The following is a 26,841-nucleotide window of genomic DNA, read 5'->3' on the forward strand; positions in this document are numbered from 1 at the left end:
TCTCACTGTGGCCCCAGTTCCAGTTCCAGCAATCACTACACAGCCCGGCCACTGGGACCTTGTGCCACATGCAAAGTGGTTGCCTCAGCCGGCAGGGTCAAGCACTGCGTGCAGAGCAGCTGGCGGGGCAAAGCGCTGGGTGAAGGGAGGCTGCTACTGTGACCACCTTCTCTTTCCTCCCTGCTCAATGGGAGCCTCCCTCTGGCCTCCAGCTGCTCCCAGCCAAAAGGTACGCACATTATTTTTATGCATAATTAAGTGCACAGGAAAATATGAATGTGCAGAATGAGTCAGCACGGTCAGATCTGTTAGTACTGCCTCTTTAATTCTGGTACAATTGAGGCAAAAGGTTTGGACTGGAGAATATAATGTTTAACATAGTGGTCACCAAGCAGTAGATCGGGATCTACTGGTAGATCTTGGAGCCTCTGACAGGTGATCCTGACTGGTTTGGCTGGGAGGCTACCAAATGCCAGCAGTTCAGCCACCCCTCCCCGCATTGCTCTGCTGCTCCTGCCCAGAGCCTCAGAGCTGCCCTGTGGGAGCCTCCTGCTTCTTGTGCAGGATTGGAGAGGCAGGGAGGCACTGATGTCACTCTGTCCCCCTCTCCTGAGTGAGGAAGGGGGGGGGGTCTCGGCAAAGGGGTGGGGCAGGGGTATTTGGGTTTGAGGTAGATCCTAGACTGACAAATTCAAAAAGTGATCTTGTGCTTAAAAAGGTTTTAGACCACTGCTTTAAAGTATTAGCAACTATTTTACTGGCTTTTTTAAAATGTGTGTGTGTAGCAGTTTTTCAAATTCTTGTTAACCTTCATGTTCCCCACCCCCTCTGATTTGCCTGAAGTACCATGGGCTAAAATTACCATAATGAATATGCAAATATTTCTGTGCCAGTCCGCCGACGGTTTTTTAATCAATTTGCCAGTCTGTGGTATAAAAAAGGTTGACAACCACTGCTGTAATAAAGTAAAAACTAGTTAGGATAGTACATTATTAGGTAAGATCTGCAAAGATAAGATTACAAGTTAGGGTACTCCTTAGTTGCAAAATTCAAAAACCAATTTTTGAATTGAACTGAACCCAAAGTTCTAGTTTGTGCTCGTCTCCACGCAAACTTTGAGTTTATCCTGATCATTGTACAGATTCCCCATCACTAAGCAAGGTAGAGGAAGAAGCTCCAAAAAGAAATGCTTCAGAAAAGGAGGGAGGGGGGAATCTCCTGGCCAGCACCCAAAGCTAAATTCTCTTGAACTTCCTGATTCATGAATATATCTAAGGGGGCATCATGCCAAAACATCAGATACTATGGGTTGCAATTAATCCTTTAGTACCTTTAGTTGGTAAACACGGTCAAGAAAAAATGCACTGAATCTGGGAAATTCTTAGCAAGTCAGCACACGGAAAGATGATTTTGAACAGATCCGTTAACTGTAAAGTCCATACAGGTAAACAGTCAAGATTGCTTGTGATAAATATAATGGGGATTTTTATGAGGATAATAGAGAGACTAGTCTCTGTAGTAATCCCTGGTTTCCAATCAAACTAAACACAGCATCTTCCCACACCATTTTAGAAAGAACTACTGACTGTGTTATATTAACTTCTTTCTATGAACAATGCTCTTCCTCCATCTGACAAATTATTTTTTCCCTTTAACTCTGCATTTCAGCATTAAATGTCACTACTTCCCTTAATGACATCAAAGTCACCCCGTGCTGCTGCCTCTGACACAGGGGTGGCAACAGCCCTGTCTGGAGGTGTGTGGGTGGAATGAGCTCCTGGATCTGGAGTAAGCCGGTACTGAGCCAGGCTCCCTGTCCACCTAACTCCTAATACATTTTAAACGCAGAGCAGTGGTAGGTCCTGGACCCATTGCAAACCAGAACTGAGACAGACTGCTGGCCAGCCTGCTAAAAAATGTACTGGCGGGAGTGGGCAAGGGGGGAAATGCATGTGGTCTATAGTATTAACCTATAAGCTTTCGCCTATTGGTTAATTAACTACACTATTACATCCCTATCAATAATCCCAACACACTTCAGTTTTCTTGTCCTTCTGATCTTCAACACAGAAAAATAATAAAATAAAACAATAATAATAATAAAAAAATTGAAATCAAATTTTATCCTAAATTTCCCCACCAAAGTTATTTAATAACTTGCCTTCACAGAAAAAATATTTTTGGGGGTGGCAGAGAAAGAAGAGGGATATGAAAAAACCCCACAAAAGTGTGACCTAAAATATCTCCTTGGAAAAGCTTCACAGAGGCTCTTCTCTACTATTTAAACAGGACTCTTCTCTAGTATTTAAACAGGACTCCTTGTTTTTCATGACAAAATGGCTTCCTGTGTGGATTTTATAATTAATACAAACCAAAAAAACCTTATTAAGATACCTCAGCTTTAACACCTGATGCATAAATATCAGAAAGTAACATGACGAAGAGGAGCTCACACTGTAGAAGTCACAATACTGTTACACTTAACTAGCATGCTGAGAGATCTTGTAAGTATTCCCTTGTTTATGGTTATGCGAGTTTGTTTAACTGAATGGAGTAATCTGGACGACTAGAGAAGTTTATTGTTTTTTTTATACCCCTATGCGTTAAAGAGATTATTAACAATGTGGAATATTGAGCATAACAACACTTTTTTCCTGGTGGGTGGATCACTTACTTCTGGAATCATTAGTTAGCAATACAGTCAATTTTTAATGCATACTTAATGCTGTTAATTATGATGCTTCAGTTTTAAAAAATACATATTCATGCATAAAACATAGAATCATAGAATACTAGGACTGGAAGGGACCTCGAGAGGACATCGAGTCCAGTCCCCTGCCCCCATGGCAGGACCAAATACTGTCTAGACCATCCCTGATAGACATGTATCTAACCTACTCTTAAATATATCCAGAGATGGGGATTCCACAACCGCCCTGGGCAATTTATTCCAGTGTTTAACTACCCTGACAGTTAGGAACTTTTTCCTAATGTCCAACCTAAACCTCCCTTGCTGCAGTTTAAGCTCACTGCTTCTTGTTCTATCCTCAGGGGCCAAGATGAACAAGTTTTCTCCCTCTTCCTTATGACCACCCTTTTAGATACCTGAAAACGGCTATCATGTCCCCCCTCAGTCTTCTCTTTTCTAAACTAAACAAACCCAATACTTTCAGCCTTCCTTCATAAGTCATGTTCTCTACACCTTTAATCATTCTTGTTGCTCTTCTCTGGACCCTCTCCAATTTCTCCACATCTTTCTTGAAATGCGGTGCCCAGAACTGGACACAATACTCCAACTGAGGCCTAACCAGCACAGAGTAGAGCGGAAGAATGACTTCTTGTGTCTTGCTCACAACATACCTGTTAATGCATCCCAGAATCATGTTTGCTTTTTTGCAACAGCATCACACTGTTGACTCATATTCAGTTTGTGGTCCACTATAACCCGTAGATCCCTTTCTGCTGTATTCCTTCCTAGACAGTCGCTTCCCATTCTGTATGTGTGAAACTGATTGTTCCTTCCTAAGTGGAGCACTTTGCATTTCTCTTTATTAAACTTCATCCTGTTTACCTCAGACCATTTCTCCAGTTTGTCCAGATCATTTTGTATTATGGCCCTATCCTCCAGAGCAGTCGCAACACCTCCCAGCTTGGTGGTATCTGCAAACTTAATAAGCGTACTTTCTATACCAATATCTAAATCATTAATGAAGATATTGAAGAGAGAGCCGGTCCCAAAACAGACCCCTGCGGAATCCCAGTCGTTATAACTTTCCAGCAGTGTTGCAAACCATTAATAACTACTCTCTGAGTACGGTTATCCAGCCAGTTATGCACCCACCTTATAGTAGCCCCATCTAAGTTGTATTTGCCTAGTTTATTGATAAGAATCTCATGCGAGACCGTATCGAACGCCTTACTAAAGTCTGGGTATACCACATCCACCGCTTCTCCCTTAACCACAAGACTCGTTATCCTATCAAAGAAAGCTATCAGATTGGTTTGACATGATTTATTCTTTACAAATCCATGCTGGCTGTTCCCTATCACCTTGCCCACCTTCCAAGTGTTTACAGATGATTTCCTTAATTACTCGCTCCATTATCTTCCCTGGCACAGAAGTTAAACTAACTGGTCTGTAGTTTCCTGGGTTGTTCTTATTTCCCTCTTTATAAATGGGCACTATATTTGCCCTTTTCTAGTCTTCTGGAATCTTTCCTGTCTCCCATGATTTCCCAGAGATGATAGCTAGAGGCTCAGATACCTCCTCTATCAGCTCCTTGAGTATTCTAGGATGCATTTCATCAGGCCCTGGGGACTTGCAGGCATCTAACTTTTCTAGCTGATTTTTAACTTGTTCTTTTTTATTTTATCTTCTAAAACTCCCCCCTTCCCACTAGCATTCACTATGTTACGCATTCCTTCAGACTTCTCGGTGAAGACCGAAACAAAGAAGTCGTTAAGCATTTCTGCCATTTCCAAATTTCCTGTTACTGTTTCTCCCTCCTCACTGACCAGTGGGCCTACCCTGTTCTTGGTCTTCCTCTTGCTTCTAATGTATTTATAAAAAGTCTTCTTGTTTCCCTTTATTCCCATAGCTAGTTTGAGCTCATTTTGAGCCTTTGCCTTTCTAATCTTGCCCCTGCATTCCTGTGTTGTTTGCCTATATTCATTCTTTGTAATTTGTCCTACTTTCCAGTTTTTATATGACTCCTTTTTTATTTTTAGATCATGCAAGATCTCGTGGTTAACAGTCTTCAAATATTTTTTATTTTTATAATTATTTCCCTCTTGCATCTCCACGAACATTAATCCACATGGAAGAATTTTTATATAGCATAATTCTTCTGTACACCACTGTGGGACAAATAAGAATTGTGAGGGGCCAATCCTACAATATTAATCCATGCGAACAGCTCCATTGCAGGGTCTCTAAAAGACATAAGGGGAGATGACAGTGGACCACTGGAACAGACTTTCACAAGGTTTGGCATTTTTTTTCCAGCGAGGGATTAATTGGCAGCATTAAAATCCAACATACACTAGTAAGTTTGTTTTCATTTATTTTTATTACTTATTTCAGACTTCCACAGTTGGCCAGCATGTGTTTTATTCATTTGCTTGAGGAATTTGCCCAGTTTTAAGAAAACGTATGACAAATTTTTATGTCTCACTTAAACTGAATCTATAAATGAAGTGCTCAAAACCCAAACTATATTAATTCAAAATGCTACTATACTATTCCATAAGGCATAAACAGCATTCCTTTAGAAAAACAAAACTAAAAAAATTACATTTTAGTTTCATTTCTTATATTATCATAAGTTAACCAATGGCAAAAGGTTGCAGTAATAAAATATCTAAATGCACAGGGATTTCAACAACTTCCACCCCATCATCCACCTCAGCCTGGACCAGTGCACATAAGAGAACCACTTCCTTGACACTACAGTAACAATTACATGATGGCCACATTTCCACCACCTTTTACCGGAAACCTAGTGACCGTTACACGTACCTTCATGCCTCTTTCTTCCATCTCAGACACATTTTCACAATCAATTGTTTATAGCCAGGCCCTAAGATACAACCAGATTTGCTCCAGTCCCACAGAGACCAACACCTACACGATCTATATAAAGCATTGTTAAAACTTAATCCAGAGAAGTGAAAAAAGTGTCTATATTATTTCAAAGCAATTTCAGAAGTCACCTGGAGGGAGAAACTGCAGAACTTGGTTTCATTTACAAGTTTGACACCTTGAATGGAGGCTTCAAAAAAGACTTGACCTGGATGGGCCGCTACTTTCTACATCCTAATGATATAAAAAGCTAAGCACTGGGTACTTAGAATACTTAGAACCTATCTATCAACGTCAGTTAGCATGGACACTCTAACAGACAATTTTTGTTTCCATTTTTTCTCTTCTCTTTCCCTCTCCATCTCCTCTCTTTCTTTGCTATTTATTTGCAGCCTGGAGCCTTTAACTCCATTCATCTGAAGAAGTACATCTACATTTTTTGTTAGTTTCTAAGGCGCTGCAGGACTATTTTCTGTTCTTTAAGTTTTTCAGTTACAGACTAACAAGGCTACCCCTCTGAAACTAAACTTTACATGTACTATAAGCCTGTAGGAAAAAAAACCTTAAAATATTGGACTGTTGGAATTTGACAGACTGCAATAAATGTGCGTGGAAAATGAAAAAATATAAAGAAAATATTCCATGGAAAATGGAATAATATAAAGACAGAAAAGTAAATGAATTTTATGTCTCTGTAATGAAAGCCAAAACTGTATTAAAAATCAAAGGCAAGTTATAAAAAAGCATTATTAAATTATCTTTGAATCACCAGAAAAGCTTTACATACTCTCCTATTTTGAAGGCTAATAGTTATTGTGTATATCTCTAAACAACTGCTTCATTGGTTAGTTACATCACCAATATAAATTAAAAAATTATCCCCTACCGCCTTCTCACTAGAAATGATTATGGTTGCTTCAGACAGACTGAAATTTAAAACATTACTCTTTCACCCAGCTCATCCCATGCACTGGAACACATCTCCAAGTGCCCAGGGATGGCAGGAGCCATAGGAGAGAAACATGCCCTTTTGGCATTTCATGCACTGATGAGCCTCATAACAGATAAAAAACCCTACAGCCAATTTAACTGACATGTTGCAACCAAGAGGAAATGCAAGATTTAAAAATTTCATACAAGTTTTATTTATTCTCCCGTTTGAATTGAAGTTATATTACTACTGACATATTTTACCTAGAGTGGCTCAGACTACATTAACCCTAATTACAACCAAAAATGAAATTAATCTTTTAATCCAGACCACAGTTATCAGAATTATTATCCTGTTCATGTTAATTTTTATATAAAGCTTTCCTAGTCTGGCAATTCAAAAAATTTACTAGAAGAGGCTCCAACATTATTAACAAAGGCTCCTATACACATTCTTTTCTCCAAATAATATATCTCCCCCCACCCAAAAAAAAAATCAATGACACATTCCATCATGACTTCCCTATGATTTCTAAGATTTAGAATTCCTCAGTGAACTGGAGCAATTCTAATCTTGCTAAGAGAGTACCCAAGGCATCATGAGTGACTGACAATGAGATCCCACAAACTGTTGCAACATTTGAGGTTTAATTTTGATGTGAAATTCCAGTAAAACATTTTAGTATCAAAAGTATTGACCTCAGTGGTATATGTAAGAAAACGATTGCAGGATCAGTTTCTTTTGCTATTCTATAAAACAGAGCTACATTGCAAGGAAATCATCATATTTTGTGAACTCAGACTGCTCAGCTTTATTTTACAATCCTCGAATCCACAGCATCTGAACAAAAAAAGTTCAAAATATACTCCCCAAATTAATATATAGATTGTAAGTAACAAACCTCAGTATAACTGCACTATGTCAAATAGAGTAATTAATAACTTTTCTACAACATTCCAAGACCCTTCAGCATATCTGCATATTCAATGGGAACAAAGCCAGAAACAAACAAAACATATGCAGCACCTAGAGCAGGGGCGGTAAGGTCTGGCCTGCAAGACGGATTCGGCACACCAGCCACCCCATTCGGCCCATGGGCCCCCCACTGGGACCCTCAGGAACAGAGCAGCTAGGCACTTCAGAGCCCACGGCACTCTAAGAAGCTGACTGCTCCCTATGGCTCTGTTCTGGCTGTTGGAGGGAGGGGGAGACTTTGCACAATCCTCCTATGCACCAGAAAATCTCTAAGATCCTACTAGCCCCCCAGCACCCAGAGGACAGAGCCACAGGGAGCAGTCAGCTACTTAAAGTGCATTGCGTTGCAGCAGGCAGGGAGCCTGCCTCAGGGTCCTGCAAGGCTGCTGGCTGGGAGCCAGCTAGGTAAGCAACTCCTGATCACAGCCTGCCTCTGGCACCTAAAAGCCTCTCCCTTCCCTCAAACTCTCTGCCCCAGGTCATCACACAAAATCTCTGCACCTCCCTTATTATCCTCCTCTAGGTCACAACTCCCTCACAGACTCTGCCCCCCCATACACCTATCCCCCAAGCCATAATCCTCTGCTGCACCCATATCCCCTCCCAAACCCTATTCCACTGTCCCAGATAATCACCCAAACTAGGGATGTTAAATATCAGTTAACTGAATAGTTGATGAACCTCATGAATTTTTATAGGCTAGTCTACTATTCTGTAGTGCCCGGGTAGCCGCTGTCCCAGGGAGGGAAAAGGAGACGAGAAGGATCTGAGCTCCTGGATCCAACACAAGCCAGAACTGAGCCGGGCTGGCTGCCCACCTGGCTCCTAATATACTTTAAATGCAGAGCTGCAGCAAGTCCAGGGCACAATGAAAGCCGGGACTGAGCTGGGCTGCTGGCCAGGCTGCTAAAAAATTTACTGGCAAGGATTGGGGGGCAAATGCAAGTAGTTTACAGCATTAACCTATAAGCTTTTGTTTATCGGTTAATCGACTATACTATTACATCACTAACCCAAACCCTCTGTATATCACTTCCCAGGTCACAGCACCCTCCCCGACCTCGCACCCCGTCCTACACCTCTCCCCAAGCCAAAATCCCTTCTTGAACCCATACAGCTTTCCAGACTCTGAAAAGACCCTGCCCAGTATCACAGGCCCTTGCTTCACCCAAACTCCCTCTCAGACTTCACACCCTCTCTGCACCAACTACCTACCCCAAGCACTCAACCTCCACACCAGACCCTGCACCTCCTCCATAGAAAAGTACAGCCCTTGATCACTTACTGAAATCTTCAAGTGCCTTCCCACCAAAAATTATTGCCCACCCCTGACCTACAGTCAAAATAGTATCTTTTACTGGACCACATTATGATGCTGAGTGAGACAAGCTTTCCATCTTACAAGAGCTCTTCTTTAGGCTACCAACAGAAGCTGGTCCAATAAAATATATTAGAAAGGCAAGGAAGTAATGTAATATCTGCATATTCAGCACCTGTTCACTCCCCAACTCTTTAAAATGAAAACACTGTGTCCTTAAACTGCTCCGGGCAGCAAGCAAGCTTAGTGCCAAGACTCCTATATGCATCTGTACCAGAGAGACAAAGATCAATATGACAAACACCTGTGACCTGCAAGGTCTACAGACCAGATTCCACACCTGATCACCACCTGATACCATTCACCAATACTTCTATTGTCACAGCTGCTAACTAGGAAGAGACAAAGAATCTCAAAAGGGGGAAGAGGGTATGGGCACCTGCTTCAAATAACAATATCAGAGGATTGAAGTAGAGACTATAAATTCTCTGCTACATTTGTAGAAAGCCTCCAGGTACTACTGTATCCAAAGAGAGTCTGGAAAACCTATTTGAAATATTACTGGAACTAGATGGAAAATCTAAGCTTAATACATGTTTTGTGTACAAAAAGCCCTGCACTTAGCACTGTCACTGAATGACGGCATAATTTAATTTACATGAAACCCATTAGCTTTCATGAAAGGAAAATTAAAAACAGATGAGAGCAATTCTTTGGTGTGAGCAGAATTCATTTACTGTAATACCTGGGAAAAAGAAGTTACTCACCCTGTGCAGTAACGATTGTTCTTCGAGATGCGTGTCCCGTGGGTGCTCCACTGTAGGTGTCGGCTTGTCCCGGCGCCACAGATCGGAGATCTTTTCTAGACGTAATCTGCCGGACCACGCATGCGCGAAGTACGGCTCGTGGCTTTTCGCGCCGTTTGAGCGCCGCTGGTCCGGCTCCTGCCAGTTCCTCCTGCCTCTTGGTCTGAAAGACAAAATAATAGATTCCGAAGAGGGGAGGAGAACGGGTCGTGGAGCACCCATGGGACATGCATCTCGAAGAACAATCGTTACTGCACAGGGTGAGTAACTTCTTTTTCTTCTTCAAGCAGTGTCCCGTGGGTGCTCCACTGTAGGTGAATGTACAGCAGTAGCTCACGAAAGGAGGAGGGTTCGGAGCTAGCATGCCGTAGCTGAGGATAACACCGCTGTCGCCACCGTGGAATCAGGTATTAACAAGTTCGGGATGGCGTAATGCGTGGCGAAGGTTAGGTTGGAAGACCACGTAGCAGCTCTGCAGATATCTATCAAGGGGACTCCCTTAAGGAATGCAGTGGACGTAGCGACCGCCCGAGTCGAGTGGGCCCTCAGGGTTGAGGGCAGTGGTTTCTTACGTAGTTCATAACAGGTCCTTATGCACTGTACAATAGTAGAGGAGATGCGTTGAGCGGACAATGGGCGACCTTTAGAACGGTCCGTCATTGATATTAATAACGAGTCCGTCATTCGAAAGGGTCTGGTCCTCTCGATATAAAAGGCGAGAGCCCGTCTGACGTCCAAAGTGTGCAGGCGTGCAGGTTCTGGTGGCGCATGTGGTTTGGGATGGAATACAGGGAGGATTATAGGCTCGATGTGAAATCGAGAGATCACTTTGGGGCGAAAACGTGGTTGCGTTCGGAGTATTACTGCTTGGTGTGTAAAAATTGTATAAGGAGGAAAAGCTGATAGTGCAGCTAGCTCACTCACTCTCCTCGCGGAAGTAATGGCCAATAAGAAAATGACCTTCATGGACAGATCATATAAAGTGCAGGTCGCTAGCGGTTCGAAGGGTCTGGCCGTTAGGGAATTGAGAACCATTTCGAGGTCCCAAGGATCCGCCGGGTGAGTATAGTGCGGGTACAGGTTGGACATTCCCTTCAGGAACCTTTTACTTGTTGGATGGGAAAATACTGAACATCCGTCGACCGGCTGGTGAAAGGCTGCAATTGCAGCGACATGAACCCTGATGGAAGCGCAGGTGAGGCCTGAATTCTTGAGGTGTACCAGATAGTCTATGATTCACTGCAGAGGTGAGGAGACTGGGTTCAGATCCTTTTGGGAACACCACGATGAGAAGCGTGACCATTTGGAAAGGTAAGTAGTCCGCGTAGATAGTTTTCTACTGTTCAGTAAAATGTGTTTGACAGATTGTGAGCATAACACTTCTGACTGTTGGAACCAACTAGGTACCAAGCCGTGAGCGCGAGATGGTTCACTTGCAGATGAAGAAGGGAGCGATGATTCTGGGATAGGAGATCGTGTCGAGCTGGCAGAGGAAACGGAGGATGCATCGACATGCGATGTAGGTATGGGTACCATGTTTGCCTGGGCCAGGCTGGGGCTATTAGGATTACTGTGGCCCTTTCTCGAATTATTTTCTCCACCACCCTTGGAATTAGGGGTGTGGGTGGGAATGCATAAAGTAGGTGACGCCCCCAGTTGTATAGGAAAGCGTCGCCTTTTGAATTTTGTCCAATCCCCGCTCTCGAGCAATACTGAGGACATTTCACATTGTGAGAAGTGGCAAAGAGGTCCACTAGCGGGAAACCCCATCGTTGAAATATTATCGAAAGCACTGCAGGGTGTAGCTCCCACTCGTGATTGAGAGAAAAATGTCTGCTGAGGGCGTCTGCCGTTACATTGTGATGGCCCGGGAGGTATTCTGCAATTAGAAAGACGTTGTGTCAATTGCACATGTTCCATAGACGTACCGCTTCCGCGCACAAGGAGCGGGACCTGGCGCCTCCTTGCTTGTTTATGTAATAAACGGTCATCATATTGTCTGTAAGGACTCGTACGACCTGGTCGTGAATGATGGGAAGGAAATGTTGACATGCCTTGTACACTGCCCTGAGCTCCAGGAAGTTGATGTGCATCAGCGACTCGTCTGGTGACCATAGGCCTTGTACCTGTTCGGGCCCGAGATGCGTACCCCATCCGATGAGTGACGCATCTGTTGTCAATTGCACCGACGGTTGGGGGCGATGAATGGGTACGTCCAACAGCAGATTGTTTGGGATTGTCCACCAAGCAAGTGATTTCTTGACATGGGTGGGAACTGTTATTGTCCTGTGGGCATCGCGTACATAGGGGGGGGGCAGATTCGAATCATCCAATGTTGAATGCATCGCAAATGTAACTTGCGTGTTTCACCACATATGTTGTGGAGGCCATGTGTCCCATAAGCTGTAGGCACCGTAGTATGGGAACCTTTGGGCTGACGAGTAAAATCTGAATCAAGTCCTGCATCGTGTGGAACCTTTCCATCGGTAATGATGCGCATTCGGTCGTAGAGTCTAGACGAGCGCCTATGAACTGTATTGTTTGGTGTGGTTCCAATGATGACTTCGGAACATTGAGAATGAGATCCAGTTCATGGAAGAGCATGCGTGTTGTCTGAGTGGCACTGAGCGATTCCTGTAACGATTGGGCTCTTATTAGGCAATCGTCGAGGTATGGAAAAATCATTATGTGTAGGCAACGTAGGTATGTGGTCACTACAGCCAGGGTCTTGGAGAAAACCCGTGGAGCCGACGAGAGACCGAACGGCAGGACCCTGTATTGGAAATGGTCTGTACCTATTTGGAAGCGTAGAAATCGTCTGTGCGCCAGATGGATCGCAATGTGGAAGTATGCGTCCTGAAGATCGAGGGATGTGAACCAATCCCCATTCTGAAGTGCTGGGATGATTGTAGTTAGGGTAACCATTTGAAAGCGTCATTTTCGCAAGAAACGGTTGAGGTCGCGAAGATCTAGTATCTCCATCCCCCTGATTTCTTTTTTGTTACGAAGTACCGGGAGTAAAAACCTCTGCCCTTGAATTCATCCGGAACAGGCTCTATTGCTCCGACGGTGAGTAGACGGGCAACTTCTTGCCTGAGCAAAATCTCGTGAGATGGGTCCCTGAAAAGGGACGGGGCAGAGGAAATGGATGAGGTAGCGACGTGAATGGAATGGTGTAACCGAGACGAATTGTTTGGAGGACCCATTTGTCGGTAGTGATGTAGGCCCATCGATGAAGGTACGGCCTGAGGCGGTGATGAAATATAGGAAGGGTTCTCAACCCTTCGAGGGACGCATCAAACTTGCTGCCTGGTACCCTGTTGGGAAGTTGCTTTGGGCGGCGGGCGGCTGCGCTGTTGCCACTGCCTACCCCTTTGTTGGTCCTGAGGCCTATACTGAGGGGATTGCCGAAGGGAGGGGCCTCTGTCTCTGGTAGGGCGTATATCGCTTTCTACGGTATGGAGGAGTGTACATGCCAAGTGTTTTAAGAGTGGTTCTGGAATCCTTCCCCAAGTGGAGAAGTTGGTCAGTCTTCTCAGAGAAAGAGGTTCTGCCTGTCAAAGGGTAAGTCCTCAACCTTCGAAAACAGGTCTTTAGGAGCAGAGGACGGTTGCAGCCAGGATGCTCTGCGCATAACGACTGATGTAGCTGTCGTGCGTGCTGCCGTGTCAGCTGTATCCAGAGCAATATGTAAGGCTGTTCCGGAGGCTGCGTAGCCCTCTTTTATAAAAGACTTTAGAATGTCTCGTTTTGTCTCTGGAATATGTTGAAGCAATGGCATAAGCTTGGCGTAGTTGTCGTAGTTGTGATTCGCCAGCAGTGTGGAATAATTGGCCATTCGTAATGTGAGCATTGCCGAGGAATAAATTTTACGTCCGAATAAATTGAGACACTTACTATCCCTGTCTGCGGCAGTAGGCTTGTGCTGTGGCATCTTTGCCTTCTGCTGAACTGCATCCACAACCAGGGAGTTAGGTTGTGGGTGCGTGAAAAGAAATTCCATCCCTTTGGCGGGGACAAAATACTTTTTATCCGCCTTCTTATTTGTCGGCAGGGCGGATGCCGGGGACTGCCAAATGTCGTCCGCAATTTCGAGAATGGCCGCATCCAGTGGCAGCGAGATCTTTGGTTGGTGAGTGTGCTTGATATTGTGAAGGAGATGGTGTTGTTTTTGCTCCACGTCGCCCAACTGTACGTTTTGACTCTCCGCTACCTTTTTGAATAACTCCTGAAACTGGCGCAGATCGTCAGATGGTGAGGTGTCTCCCTGAAAAACTGCATTGTCGGGGGATGATGAGGAATGGTGTGCGGGTGACTGATCAGGTTCAGGATCCCAAACGGGAAGAGGTTGCCCGACATGAGAGGGAGACCCGGAGGGAGTTGGTGGTCTTGAGGGGGCAGAAGAAGAATGGTGTTTTTGCACGAGATGGGTTTGCAGAGACCGGCATTGATGATAGGATGACCTATTATGATAATAGGGGGACGTGGAATGACGGGATCTCATCGAGTATCCTGACTGGGTTGAAAGCTGTGGTGATCTTGGTGATCGCGACCTCTCTCTATAATATGTGCTGCGACTGGGTGAGCGAAGATCACGATGGTAAGAATGACCGGAACGTGGTGATATATGGCCGGTACGAGCGTACTCGGAGTACTGTGGAGATGGGGAGCGTACTTCAGGAGAGAACTCAGGGCTCGGTGATAAAGAAGATAATCTTCTGGGTGTATGGACCGGTGGTGCTAGCAAATGCTCCGGTGGAGAGGAAGCCGGGGTGGAAATGACCGAGTGCGGGATTATTTCCACTGGCACTGGAGGAATCCATGCCGAGGTGGTCCCCATCGCCGTCGTTGATTGTCTCGGTACCGATGATTGCCTCCGCTCCGGAGATCTACTCAGAGGAGAAGATCGTTGCGGTGCCGGTGAACGTCCTTCTGATGGCTGCCTGTGGTGAGACGATCCTTTCGGTGCCGGAGGACGACTCAGTGCTGGCACAGTCGAAGCCGGGGAGCGCCCCCGTGCCGATGAGCATTGAGGCTCTTGCTGTCTGGTGGGAGGCGGTGGTCAATTTGGTGCCGACAGAGCAGGATGGGAAGGATGCTCGGGAGTTCCCGAGCGTCATCTCACTAGAGGTCTTCTTGTCTTATCACCAGAAGTTAAGAAGAATAATTTTTCTCCCTCTCTTTTTAACACTCTTTTAGGTACCTGAAAGCTATTTATGTCCCCTCTCAGGCTATGTCTAGACTACGGATCTTTTCCGGGATACCAGAGGTATCGCGTCTGCTCTTCTGACATTTTTTGAAGAAGAGCAGACATGCTTTTTCGGAAGCCCTGTATTCCTCATTTTATGAGGAATAAGGGCTCTTCCAAAAGAGGAGGTTTTTCCGAAATTTGGCTCAGTGTAGACGGGCCAAATTTCAGAAAAGCCTCCTCCCCCCCTCCAAAAATTTAAATTAAAAAAAAAAAAAAAAGGAAAAAAGCGGCAGTCTAGATGTAGCCTCAGTCTTCTGATTTCCAGATTAAACAAACCCCATTCTTTCAGTCTTCCCTCATAGGCTATGTTTTTTAGCCCTTCAACCATTTTTGTTGCTATTCTCTAGACCTTCTCCAATTTCTCCACATTTTTCCTGGTATGTGATGCTCACAGCACTCCAGTTGAGGCCTAATCAACGCAGAGTAGAACGGAAGAATTACTTCTTGTGTCTTCCTCACAACACTCCTATTAATGCATCCCAGAATGCACTCAACAGTTCCTATAAATCCAATCACTCTTCATGTAGAAATCTTTCAAATTAATATTCATCATTCCTCTGTGGACTTCTTCCATTTTTACTATATATTTTGGAAAGACACTGAGTGATATCATCACAGGACACAGAGCACAATCAGTTTACATAAATGGCATGAATATTTTCATGAAGGGAGGTTTCATCCCAATATTTTCTATCCCCCCTTATCTTCCTTTGGTCACTGCACATTGATTAGAAGTTTTCACTGAGTTGCCTGGAAGAATACAAAGGTCTTTTTCCTCAGTTAGTATAGCTAACTTATAGCCAAGTAATGTAGGTGTTTACTTCAAGTTAATCTTGCTAATGTGTATTACATTATTAAATATCACATATCATGCTGTCCATTTAATCTGTTTTTTTAGGTTAATCAAAATGAGAGATGACAGTGTGAAACTTCAGAAGACCTTATAAATCATTTTGGTACATTTCCAAATCTTGCCACCATATAATTCATCCCCTTTTCAAATCCCTAGAACGCAGTCTTAGCATGGAATCTTGGGGCCCCACACTGTTAATATTCTACCTTCTTGAGAACCGCCCATTTATTACTCCTCTTGTTCGGTCTCCTGCTGATTTCTAGTCCATGGTTGAATTCAATTTTTTGTCATATGACCATTTAATTTCATTAATAGCCTCTCGTGAGGAACTCTGGTAGAGGCTTTTTAAAAAAGTGTTAAGTCATATTCATCTTTACTCACCATTTTGTTAACCCTCTCCATATTGGAGAGGCACTATTTTCCTAAGACGTCCTGGTACTTTGTTGCAGTCATTAATGCTCATCTAGATGTCTTATTGTGAAAGTCGTTTTTAACAAATTTTCTTCACACTGAAGTACTGAAGGGCTCAGTTGTACAAATCTATACTATAAGTAATCCTTTCCCACATTAACCGTTTCACTGACTTCCCAAAGATTACTCAGCTGAGCAATACTTTGCAGTATCAGGCCCAAATCGTGCAGCTTTCAGTACTTACACAACGTTTCCACTGACCTCACCTTGCTTTTCATGGAGTAGCAATGTGTAAGACCTACCAATGGTCACTGTGAGTGCTACTGAAAACAAGTTATTTTGATCTTAAGTCTCATCATTTTATAATTCTAGATTTTACTGGCTAGTGATCATTCAAATCTTAATTGCTGCTTCCAGTTAAAACAGTTTTGCCACTACATGTTAGCTCCCATGGTTTTAACTAAAAAGAATTTTTATTAAAGTAAGTTAAAAAAAAGTTTACATCGCCTGCTCGAAAATAATACTTTTGCTGGAGTGCTACCAAAGAAGAAAAAGTTTCAGAGATTTTACCTATTTGACATATTTGCTTCCAAATCACCCTGAAGCTCCTTTTTTAAATACACATTCTTTCTAGGCTGCTGAAGTGCTTATGTCTTTGTGAGCCAAAGCACAGATTTACAGTAAAAATTAGGTATACTAATTTCACAGATTTGAAAGAATGCCTTGGCAGCAGAGGCATAAAGTAATCAAGAATAGTGCCAACACTACCATGCACATAAACCGGTAAAATGAGGCAATCAGAAGTCCATTAAGATATCTAAATGACTTCTAAAAAAACCAAAACAGAATAAATCCAAAATCCAGTGTCTACTGATCATGCATTTGAATTAGTGATACACACAGTGTCATCTGTAGATATATTGATTGCATCTTCAAAAATTTCATAGTAATTCGTTTCACTAAGACTTGAAGATTGCAATATTTACATCCTTCTATTTTCTGTGGCTTCGTCTACACTGCCAGTTTTGCTGGCAGTGAGTATGCAAATGAGGCACAGATTAGAATATTGCCATGCCTCATTTGCATAAGGATCTCCGTGGCATAACAAGGATTTTGTGCAAAAAAACCCGTCCACGCTACTTTTTTTCTGCAAAAACAGCTTGTGTAAATTATGCAAATGAGGTGCAGTGATATGCTAATCCATGCCTCATTTGCATACTCACTGCCGGCAAAAACAGCAGTGTAGACGTAGCCTATGTGTTTAAGGAACATATTCCAAGTTACAACCAACTCAATTGGACAGTTACTTTCCCTCCAACTCCCCCAAAGCTGGGCAACAATAAATACACAAAAACAAGGGATAGGCCATGCACCCTTTAAATCCTAATAACATTCTTGAGCGATTTAACTGTACAGTAATTCCTCATTTAACACTGTACATGCGTTTCTGAAAATGTTCGTGCAAAGCGAAAACATGGTATGCAGGGTCAATTTTCCCATTAAAAATAATGGAAAGGGTGGGGGTTGCATTTCAGGTGATGGTGGCAAAATCAATTTTTTGTTGGTGCTGGGTCATCACTGTCAACATTAGATATCTAGCAACACAGGATAACTAGGAACGCAAGTTGCCATGGTTTGTTAAAACACAAAAATAAACACGTGAGTGAGCGGAAGAGCGCTGTGACCACGTGTATTCACCCGCTCATGCATATTACGACTGTTTTCACCAACTTATACTGCCGCGTGAAGTAGTCTGCCACTTGATTGTTTTTGTTATTTCGGGGACAGTCGTGTTATTCGAAAAATGTTCCCTAAAAAAATCATGCTATTGCAAAAACGTGTTATGCGGGCACGTGTTAAACGAGTAATTACTGTACTAGTAATTCAACAGTGAAGGAAGCTGCACTGCAACAAATCCAAATATACCATTCTCTCCTTCCCAGTAGGTAGTGCTGCTTTTAATTCTCTTATATGCATTTCCAATTATCTCCAAATACTGTCATTGTCTCAAGAAATCCCACACACACTGCATAACTATTCTAGTATCAAAAATTTCCCCCACATGGAACTGTACTCTGTTCTGACATGAGCACAGTTTACTAATACGATCCATCTTTGCCATCTAGACCAGAGGTGAACAAGATCTGGCCCACCAAGCTGTTTGATCCACTCCATGGCACACTACCCTGCCTCCAGGTCCAGCTCCCAGCTGCAATGATTGTCCTGTGAGCACATAAGCACATGAAGTCTCTTCCCCCCCAGAGGGCACATATCGCTCAGTGGCAGAAGGAGGGAACATTCTTGAGCAGCCTGGGGCTGCTACAAGAGGGTGCCTGCTTCCGGGATCCTATTGGGCTGCTGGCCAGGAGCCACTTAAGCGACCCCAGACCCTTCCTCTTGCACCCTTGCCCCTCCCACTGCCCAATTCCCTACCCCAGGTCACCAGCCTCCCCACCCTTGGTCACCATCTATACTATATCCTCTGCACAAACATCCCGAGAGGTTCTTAATACATTTAAAAGGCAGAGCCACAGCAGGGTTAACTCCCGGGGCGCAGAGCCATCCTCACTGTGGCTCTACAGTTCCCCGCCTTATCAACTAATCAACCAGTTGATAGAAATTCCATCAAATAATCGATTACCTGATTAAACGCCATTTAACATCCCTAATCCTGACCAAGTCACAATTTCCTCCCAGACTCTGCACCCCTCCTATACCCCTTCCGCAGGTCAAAATTCACTCCTGCACCCCTACTTCCTTCTGCACCCTGCACTCCAATCCCCTGCCTCAGGTCACAACCTGCTACTTCATTCAAACACCCTCTCAGATACCACATCCTCTCCTGCACCCCAATCCTCTACCCGAGCTCCATTCTGCATATAACCTCCATCTCAGACACCACAGCCTCTCCATACAAAAGTGTGGCCTTTGACCACTTTCTAAAAACTTGGAGTAGACCCCCCCCCCATCAAAAATTATTGCACATCCCTGTTCTAGACTAATCTATTCAGACCACACTTACCATTATGTTCCTATACCACCTTACACTTTGTGAGTGCTACTGGAAACAAGTTATTTCAATCTTAAGTCTCAGCATCATTTTATAATTCAAATTAGCAAGCTTTTCCCTCCCCACTGTCTCCAACAGGGGAGTTTGGAATCAGCAAATAAACTGCATTTCATTTTTTCCTTCTCCAAACCCATTTCTCAAGATTACTCATAAAGAGATATGAACATACCTAACAAAAACCAAGGGTCTAGTTGGCAAGCAGGAGAAACTGGGTGATTGATTCAACAGGAGCAGGTGCTGTTATATAAATGCCTAAGATATCCTGTTGACAGGTCTCACAAAATGAACCAATAAGCACAAATCCCCAATAGTACGGTCATGTTCATGCCAGTGCAGGTAAAAGTTTATACCAGAAACAGAGGTTGCCTTCATCCTTCTTCCTCAGTAGAAGAGACAGAAAAGGCAGAAGACGGTGGACTTTTGTGCTTGCAGAGAGGTCTTACAAAATGTTTAAGAGATTACATTCCATGCATAATTTGGGTTCTTCTTCGAGTGCTTGCTCATGTCCATTCTGATTAGGTGTACGCGCGCCACGTGCACGGATTCCGGAGCTTTTTTCCCTTAGCAGTACCCATAGGGCCAGCAGGGAGCCCCCTGGAGTGGCGCCGGTATACCGGTGCATATATACCCCTGCTGGCCCTCCCACCCCTCAGTTCCTTCTTACCGCCCGTGACGGTAGCTGGAGCGTGCTTCAGGCTATTGCCTATCTCTTAGCAGACGTCAGTTCTGTGTTCTGCAGAACGATAAGATAATAGTTAGTCACCTTCCGACCCCGCCTCCGGAGGGGGGACACGGCTAGGGACTCACCTAATCGGAATGGACATGAGCAAGCACTCGAAGAAGAAGAAGAGGTTACTTACCTCGTAACTGTAGTTCTTCGAGATGTGTTGCTCATGTCCATTCTGCATCCCACCCACCTCCCCGTGTCGGAAGGAGCCGGCAAGAAGGAACTGAGGGGTGGGAGGGCCAGCAGGGGTATATATGCATCGGTATATCGGTGCCACTCCAGGGGGCTCCCTGCTGGCCCTATGGGTACTGCTAAGGGAAAAAAGCTCCGGAATCCGTGCACGCGACGCGCGTACACCTAATCAGAATGGACATGAGCAACACATCTCGAAGAACTACAGTTACGAGGTAAGTAACCTCTTCTTTTTACTATGACTGTTGATTAATCTCAGTTAACTATCACGATTAAATATTAAATTGTAATTAATAACACAGTTATACAATAGCCTACCAATTCAAATGTATTAAATATTTTGGATTTTTTTACATTTTCAAATATATTGATTTCTATTACAATATTGTATTCAAAGTATTCAGTGCTCACTTTATATTATTTTTATAACAAATATTTGCACTGTTAAAGTGATAAAAAGTAATCGTATTTTTCAATTCACGTTATACAAGTATTGAAGTGCAATAGCTTTACAGCAAAGGTGTAAATTACAAATGTAGAATTTGTTACATAAATGTACTCAAAAATGTAAAACTTTAGTACCTATAAGTCCACCGAGTCCTACCTCTTCTTCACCCAATCACTATTACAAACAGGTTTGTTTACATTTATGGGGGATGCTGCCTGCTTCTTCTCTATGGTGTCATCTGAATGTGAGAATAGGCATTCACATGGCATTTTTGTCACTGTCACTGCAAGGTGACAGATATGCTCAGTATTAGTATACCACTTCATGCTTCAGCCACCATTCCAGAAGACATGCTTCTATGCTGATGATGCTTATTTAAAAAAAATGGTGACTGAAGTCCTTAGGGAGAATTGTATGTCTCCTGTTGTTTTACCCACATTCTGCCATGTATTTCATGTTATAGAAGTCTTGGATTATGACCCAGAACAAGTTTGTTTTAAGAACACTTCTGCATCAGATTCAACAGAATGCAAAGAAGGTACGCGTGTGAGATTTCCAAAGTTAGCTACAGCACTCAGCCCAAGGTTTAAGAATCTGAAGTGCCATCCAAAATCTGAGAAGCATGAGGTATGGAGCATGCCTTCAATAGTCCTAAAAGAGCAACACCCTGATGTGGAAACTACATAACCCAAACCATTAGAAAAGAAAATCAGTGTTTCACTGGTGACATCTGAGTCAGATGGTGAAGGACCTCAAAAGCTCATCAAGTTCAGTCCTCTGCACGCATGACAGGACCAACCACCATCTAGACTAGTGATGGGCAATCTAGGCTAGCGAGCGAGCCACACGAGTGGCCCTCCATCTCAGTGGGCTGCAAGATTATCATAACCAAGATAGCATCCCAGGATAGAGTAGTTGTGCTAACTATGCTTGTGTACCCAGAATTTGCGGGATGTGCCAACTGAACTATAGCAGTGCTTTGATGGGATTCAAAGGGAGTGCATGGCTCTTACAGTAAATGTTGTGTTCAATCAGCATGCACCTTACATCATTTGCCCTGGCTTTACGTGCATGTCACTTTAGTTACAACAATAGGAAAACCACCTACCCAGACAGAAACCAGCAGAATCTGGCAACCCTGCACCTGGGCAACAGTAAACAAACTGTCTTGTGCACCTCACATACAACCCAGATGAGTTTTTCCCCTCCTCCTATCTCCTGATAAGTGGAGTTAAACAGCTAAGGGCAAGGATCTTCTGATGAGGGGAGGACACAGACAATACAGTACTATATTGTTATAAGTCTTATGTAAGTGCAAAAAGAGGTGAGTTTAGCAAGGCTCTTGCTCTTACAATTGGGAAAAAAACTTTCATTTTCTTGTAAATATTTTTCTAGAATGTAATTTAAAACATTAAATGTTGAATAAACAAAGATTAGCTCTAAACTGGTCTACATTATCGCTCATATATTTTAGTCTGATTTTGTACAGTACAAATCTGTATAATAATGGCATACAGAGGTGCCAAGAGGATTCACTAGTTTAACTTAAAATACAAGAAATGACCTCTTTTGCACATTGAGAAATCAACAGGATAATTTTGGAATTCATTAGTAAGGTGCACTAACTGATCCACCATAATAGCTTTATTTCCTCTGCAAAACATTCTAAAATATCTAAATGAATATGGAAATGCATCTTTCTGTGGCAAATTGTTCATTATTGAATCATTATCAACTCTTGTTAGACAAAATTTCTCTCTCTTGCAATGTACAAGATCATTAAAGTGTTTGAGAGCTCCATCATGAAAGACAGTGGCACTTTATAATCCTTTATCTCTCCAGGCAAATATGTATATGGCTGAACATAATATACAAAACAACAACATCCCCTTGACGTACCATTCTTTCTTTATAATGGGGTTTTTAAGTGTTGACAGCAATGGTGAAAGATGATTTTGCTCTTTCTACTAGTTTTATCTATTTCAGCCATATTATAATAAACACCCATTTTGAAGTACAATCCCATTTAATCTAATTAAATCTTTCAAACAAGCATTCAAGTTCACATTCTCAAGGCAACTCTTCTTTTACTTCCCAAATCATGAAATGTCTAAACTGTAACATTTTAGAATAACTTTGTCCTACTCTATAAATGCACATCTTTAATACTCAGTCCTGCTATGGGTACAGGAGGACTAGGACTAGATGACCTCTTGAGGTTACTGCCAGTCCTATAATCTTTATGTATTCAACACATTATCTCAAAAATGTATTGGTTTTTGTGGGTGGAATGGTTCTGCAATTTGGGAGATTCTTCTAACCAAGAACAACTATTGTCAGCTATCTAGTCAATCTAACATCACAATCTAAGAACTGAAAAAACAACAAATAGACTGGTAGCACTTTATAGACTAACAAAACATGTAGATGGTATCATGAGCTTTTGTGGGCACAGCACACTTCTTCAGACGAAAGCTCGTGATACCATCTACATGTTTTGTTAACTCTATAAAGTGCTACCAGACTATTTGTTCTTTTTTCAGTTTACCTATACAGACTAACTCAGCTACCCCCTGAAGAGTCTAAGAACTATAGTTTTAGTTGAAAGCTATCATTTTTCATTTTTACTTAAGTTAAGAGACAAACACAATAATTCAGATACCAATATTGAATTCAGTATTGAATAATGAAATCATTTTCACCATATACAAGTAACTTTTTTCATTTCCTTCTAGTGTTCAACATCTCTTTAAGGCTTTGCTAGGTATAATTCACAATGAAGAGGCAAGGGTACACAGAGCTGCACCTTTTTACAATGCATTGCAAACAAAATGAATGTAAGTTATTTTCTGCAAATTATGCAAAATAGTAAATCCTGCTGGCATATTTTTAAACACTACTTTATGGCTCTGGGGTATACATTCATGGAGACGAACTTTAGAATGTGTCCTTTAGATAGACAGAAATTAAAGACTATAGCTCTAATGGAGACAAAACCAGAGAGAAGCATTAGCTGTAATGCATTACAAAAATATTTTAGTCCACAGCTGTTACAAGCAAGTGATTGATATGCATACCTCTTAGGATTCATTTAATTCCCTCTTCAAAGCAATCTCAATGGAGGCTTCTTCTCAAATCTGTACTAATGATGTAATTCCATTATGTTTAATAGAATCATCTAGTCATTTTAAGTAAAACTGAAAAGCTAGGATGATACAGTAAGGCCAATAATTTCTATGCTTATTTAAAATTCTACTTAATTTAGGAAATGGATGGTTCAACACAAAACAAGGACTCATGAAGTGTCTCCTTCTTTTGCACTACCTATTTAAATCTAAACCTGCTATGTAATATAATCATTTTGTAGAAATAAAGCAAAGAAAAGCATTAAAACATGTGACTAAAAAGCCATATATACCCTTGATCGGTGTTTTGCTCATGCAATAAATACATTTAGATACATCTCTTTTCAACCTGAGGCCAAGAAAAAATCTGATTGTTATATGAAACAATTAGGGAAAATATTTTTCTCCTGGCATGCTAATAGCACACCACAAACTTCATTGACTTCACTGATCTTCAAATATAGCACTACTGATCTATTGATATGGGCTATATATTTTCAGATATATACACAAACATACACACAGTTATTTTAAAAGCACAGTAATATACTGTGAGATTCATAAGTGAGGGTTAAAATGATATCTGCTTTTAGGAATAGCTACATTGTGGTATCAGACTGTCTGCTTCTATACTTTGCAGTAGTAAACAAAGACAGCGCAAAGTAAAAAGATTTCCAAAAGAAACTGCAGACCACCAGGATTTGGATTTAGTTAATCCACTTAGATTAGCATGGCTGTGTCTTAAAAGGACAATACTAAGATCACAAAATAGGTCACATACGCAAGAAACAAAATATATAAGTAAAACTATGTAACTATACACATCCAAAGCAAATGACAGAACCAACGCTAAATTTAAGGCACAAACTAGACAGCATTTGCACCAAGACAATGCTCTGCCAAACAGTAAATATTTGAAATTGATATTTTTAGGCCACAAGCTCAGAAGTGGAAAAGGGACAACCATTAGTACACTAAAGTGTTCTAGCAATAATGGTATTTAGGCACAAAAACAACTTATTCAACAGTTAGACTGATCATGTGTCGCTTTCTTCCCAGTTTGACATATGTTCTGAGTTTCAAAAGCAAAGGCTGGGGGGAACCACAGGCATTGAAACAGTCACAGCTAGAGTTACTGTATGTATGTAAATCACCATATATCAAAAGGAATCTATGCTGCATGTTACAATCTTAATTTTGCTAGGATATCAAATGCAAATATCACCAAAGAAACTGACATTTGAAAAGAGAATATGCAAGCGAACAATGAGAAGGACAACAGTAAAGTGTTACCTGGAAAACTATCTACAGTAAACAGGTAAATCAGCATTCTCAATTTTTAGAAACAAACACCTAAGTTTCTTAGAAAGTGCAGAGGAGTGACAAATATTCTAAATTTTTGCAGTAGGAAAAACAAACTAACTTAAAATCAGTCTTTACAAGTGCTTTGTCTTCAAGACTGTAAGAAATCAGTTTATCCCTACCATTCTAAATCAACTATCTAAAATATTGACACTTCAGCCTCTTTCCAAAATCATGGATCATGTCTCTTGCATTCAGAAAGCTGCATTTTGGAGCATCTTCCTCTATGTAAAAAGATTTAGATAGTTACCACAAGAAATGCAGTAACTTCCAGATGCTTGATGTGCCAGGCCTAGACAACTGGGATAAAAAATATCTCTTTCTGACCAAAGAAGCTTTTAGGGCCTACTCACAAGGAATTACCTACTTACCCATCAGATTCGAGTTCATGAAAGGTGTCGGGGACAATCCTTCATGGGGCCCTAATCGACTGTCATTCAAGTGATCACCATAATGAGGACTGTCTGCAAAACCCTAAGGAAAAAAAAACCCAGAGTATTAAACAGATTATTTGGCAGCCCTGCTAATTGAGTGTAATGACACTCTCTTAATTAAATGTATAGAGTTGCAATTGGTCATTCATCATAAAGTTGGCTTTAAAGTCTGAATATCTTGTGGAAAACACACTCTGCCCGTATTTCATACTGTTTGACTCCTCTCCCCATCCCACTGGAATAGAGGATACATCATTTTTCAGCCTTATAAGATGTGTCTCCATTGATAAAGTTTCCAAAAATTTAATAATACAGAACTATTTAATTTTTTGGTGCAGCTACAGCACTATTGCTTCTCAAGAAATGTATAGTGCTAGGCTTAAATTATTATTGAGTCTGTTTAAAGGTTTCTGTTGACATTTTCAGGTACAAGGTCTGGCATGAGGAAAAAAATGTATTTCTGTCACCAAGAAGAGGAAATACTGCTCCCCCTTGGAAAACTAAATGAAGGTTATAGATGAATAGGCATTTTAGTGTTATTAAGCATTAAATGCCATTCTTCATCTACAACAGGTCTGCTTACAAGAACTGATTCAGCTGAGAAACCCTGTTCTGCCACCTGTCTTCCAAACAACCATCCAAAAGCAAAAATTATTTGCACTCTTTCTAACATTAATGTAGCTAACCAAATATGTTTGGAAAGATGACTTGTGTCAACAGGAAGTATTGGCTTATCTGATAGCTTGCTCCGGAACCATGAGGAGAACAAGCAATAGATGTAGCAACCCCTTTAATGATTCAGGCTGCACATATTGTTCCATTAAGGCAATTATTAAATTTCCTTCCATGTAGGTCAGAATGCTTTCAACTTTTTCAAACAATATTGAGGAAACAGCTAGGAAAATGCTGTTCACCACAGAGATTGGTCATACGTATATCTTGTTAAAGGATTACAGTGCAGCAGAATAGAATCCTGCCTTCAAAATTACAAGTGCTTCATAATCACAGTTTTGCATAATATTCAGTAAAACTTTGCTTAACTCCAAGTGTCTAGCTATTCAATTCTTTAAAATTTTCTCATAATAAAGGCTACAGAAATTTAAAGCAGAGCTCCAAGCAAGGGGAGAAAATTGCTCAGGCTCACAGCAACCAGAAACCACCCAGAATCCCCTGGGACTATAAAATCATCAATCACTGAACATTTATCATTTTCCAGACTGCAGGCTCACATTCAAGACGACATTAATGGGGCTGAAACAGGCCTCACTATCTTTGCAGGCGTGCTGTCAGTTCAACCAAAGGGCTAGTGACTGAGGGCTAAATAACTGTCAAATCACTACAACTGCTTATGGATGCA

At 41.9% G+C, this 26,841-nt stretch overlaps 1 protein-coding gene across 4 annotated transcripts in view; it reads right to left on the reverse strand.

Moving 5' to 3' along the window:
* TCF12 (transcription factor 12) overlaps positions 1-26,841 on the reverse strand; it is a 350,149-nt gene that overhangs the window by 188,646 nt on the left and 134,662 nt on the right. For all 4 annotated transcript variants that reach the window (XM_075897314.2, XM_089782003.1, XM_089782004.1 and 1 more), the window contains one exon: positions 25,422-25,524. In XM_075897314.2, the coding sequence (XP_075753429.1) occupies positions 25,422-25,524 (103 nt within the window). The remainder of the gene's footprint in view (positions 1-25,421; positions 25,525-26,841) is intronic.

The sequence above is a fragment of the Pelodiscus sinensis genome, chromosome 14 (genome assembly GCF_052426305.1).
Source record: "Pelodiscus sinensis isolate ZL-2025 chromosome 14, ASM5242630v1, whole genome shotgun sequence".
Classification (NCBI taxonomy): Eukaryota; Metazoa; Chordata; order Testudines; family Trionychidae; genus Pelodiscus; species Pelodiscus sinensis.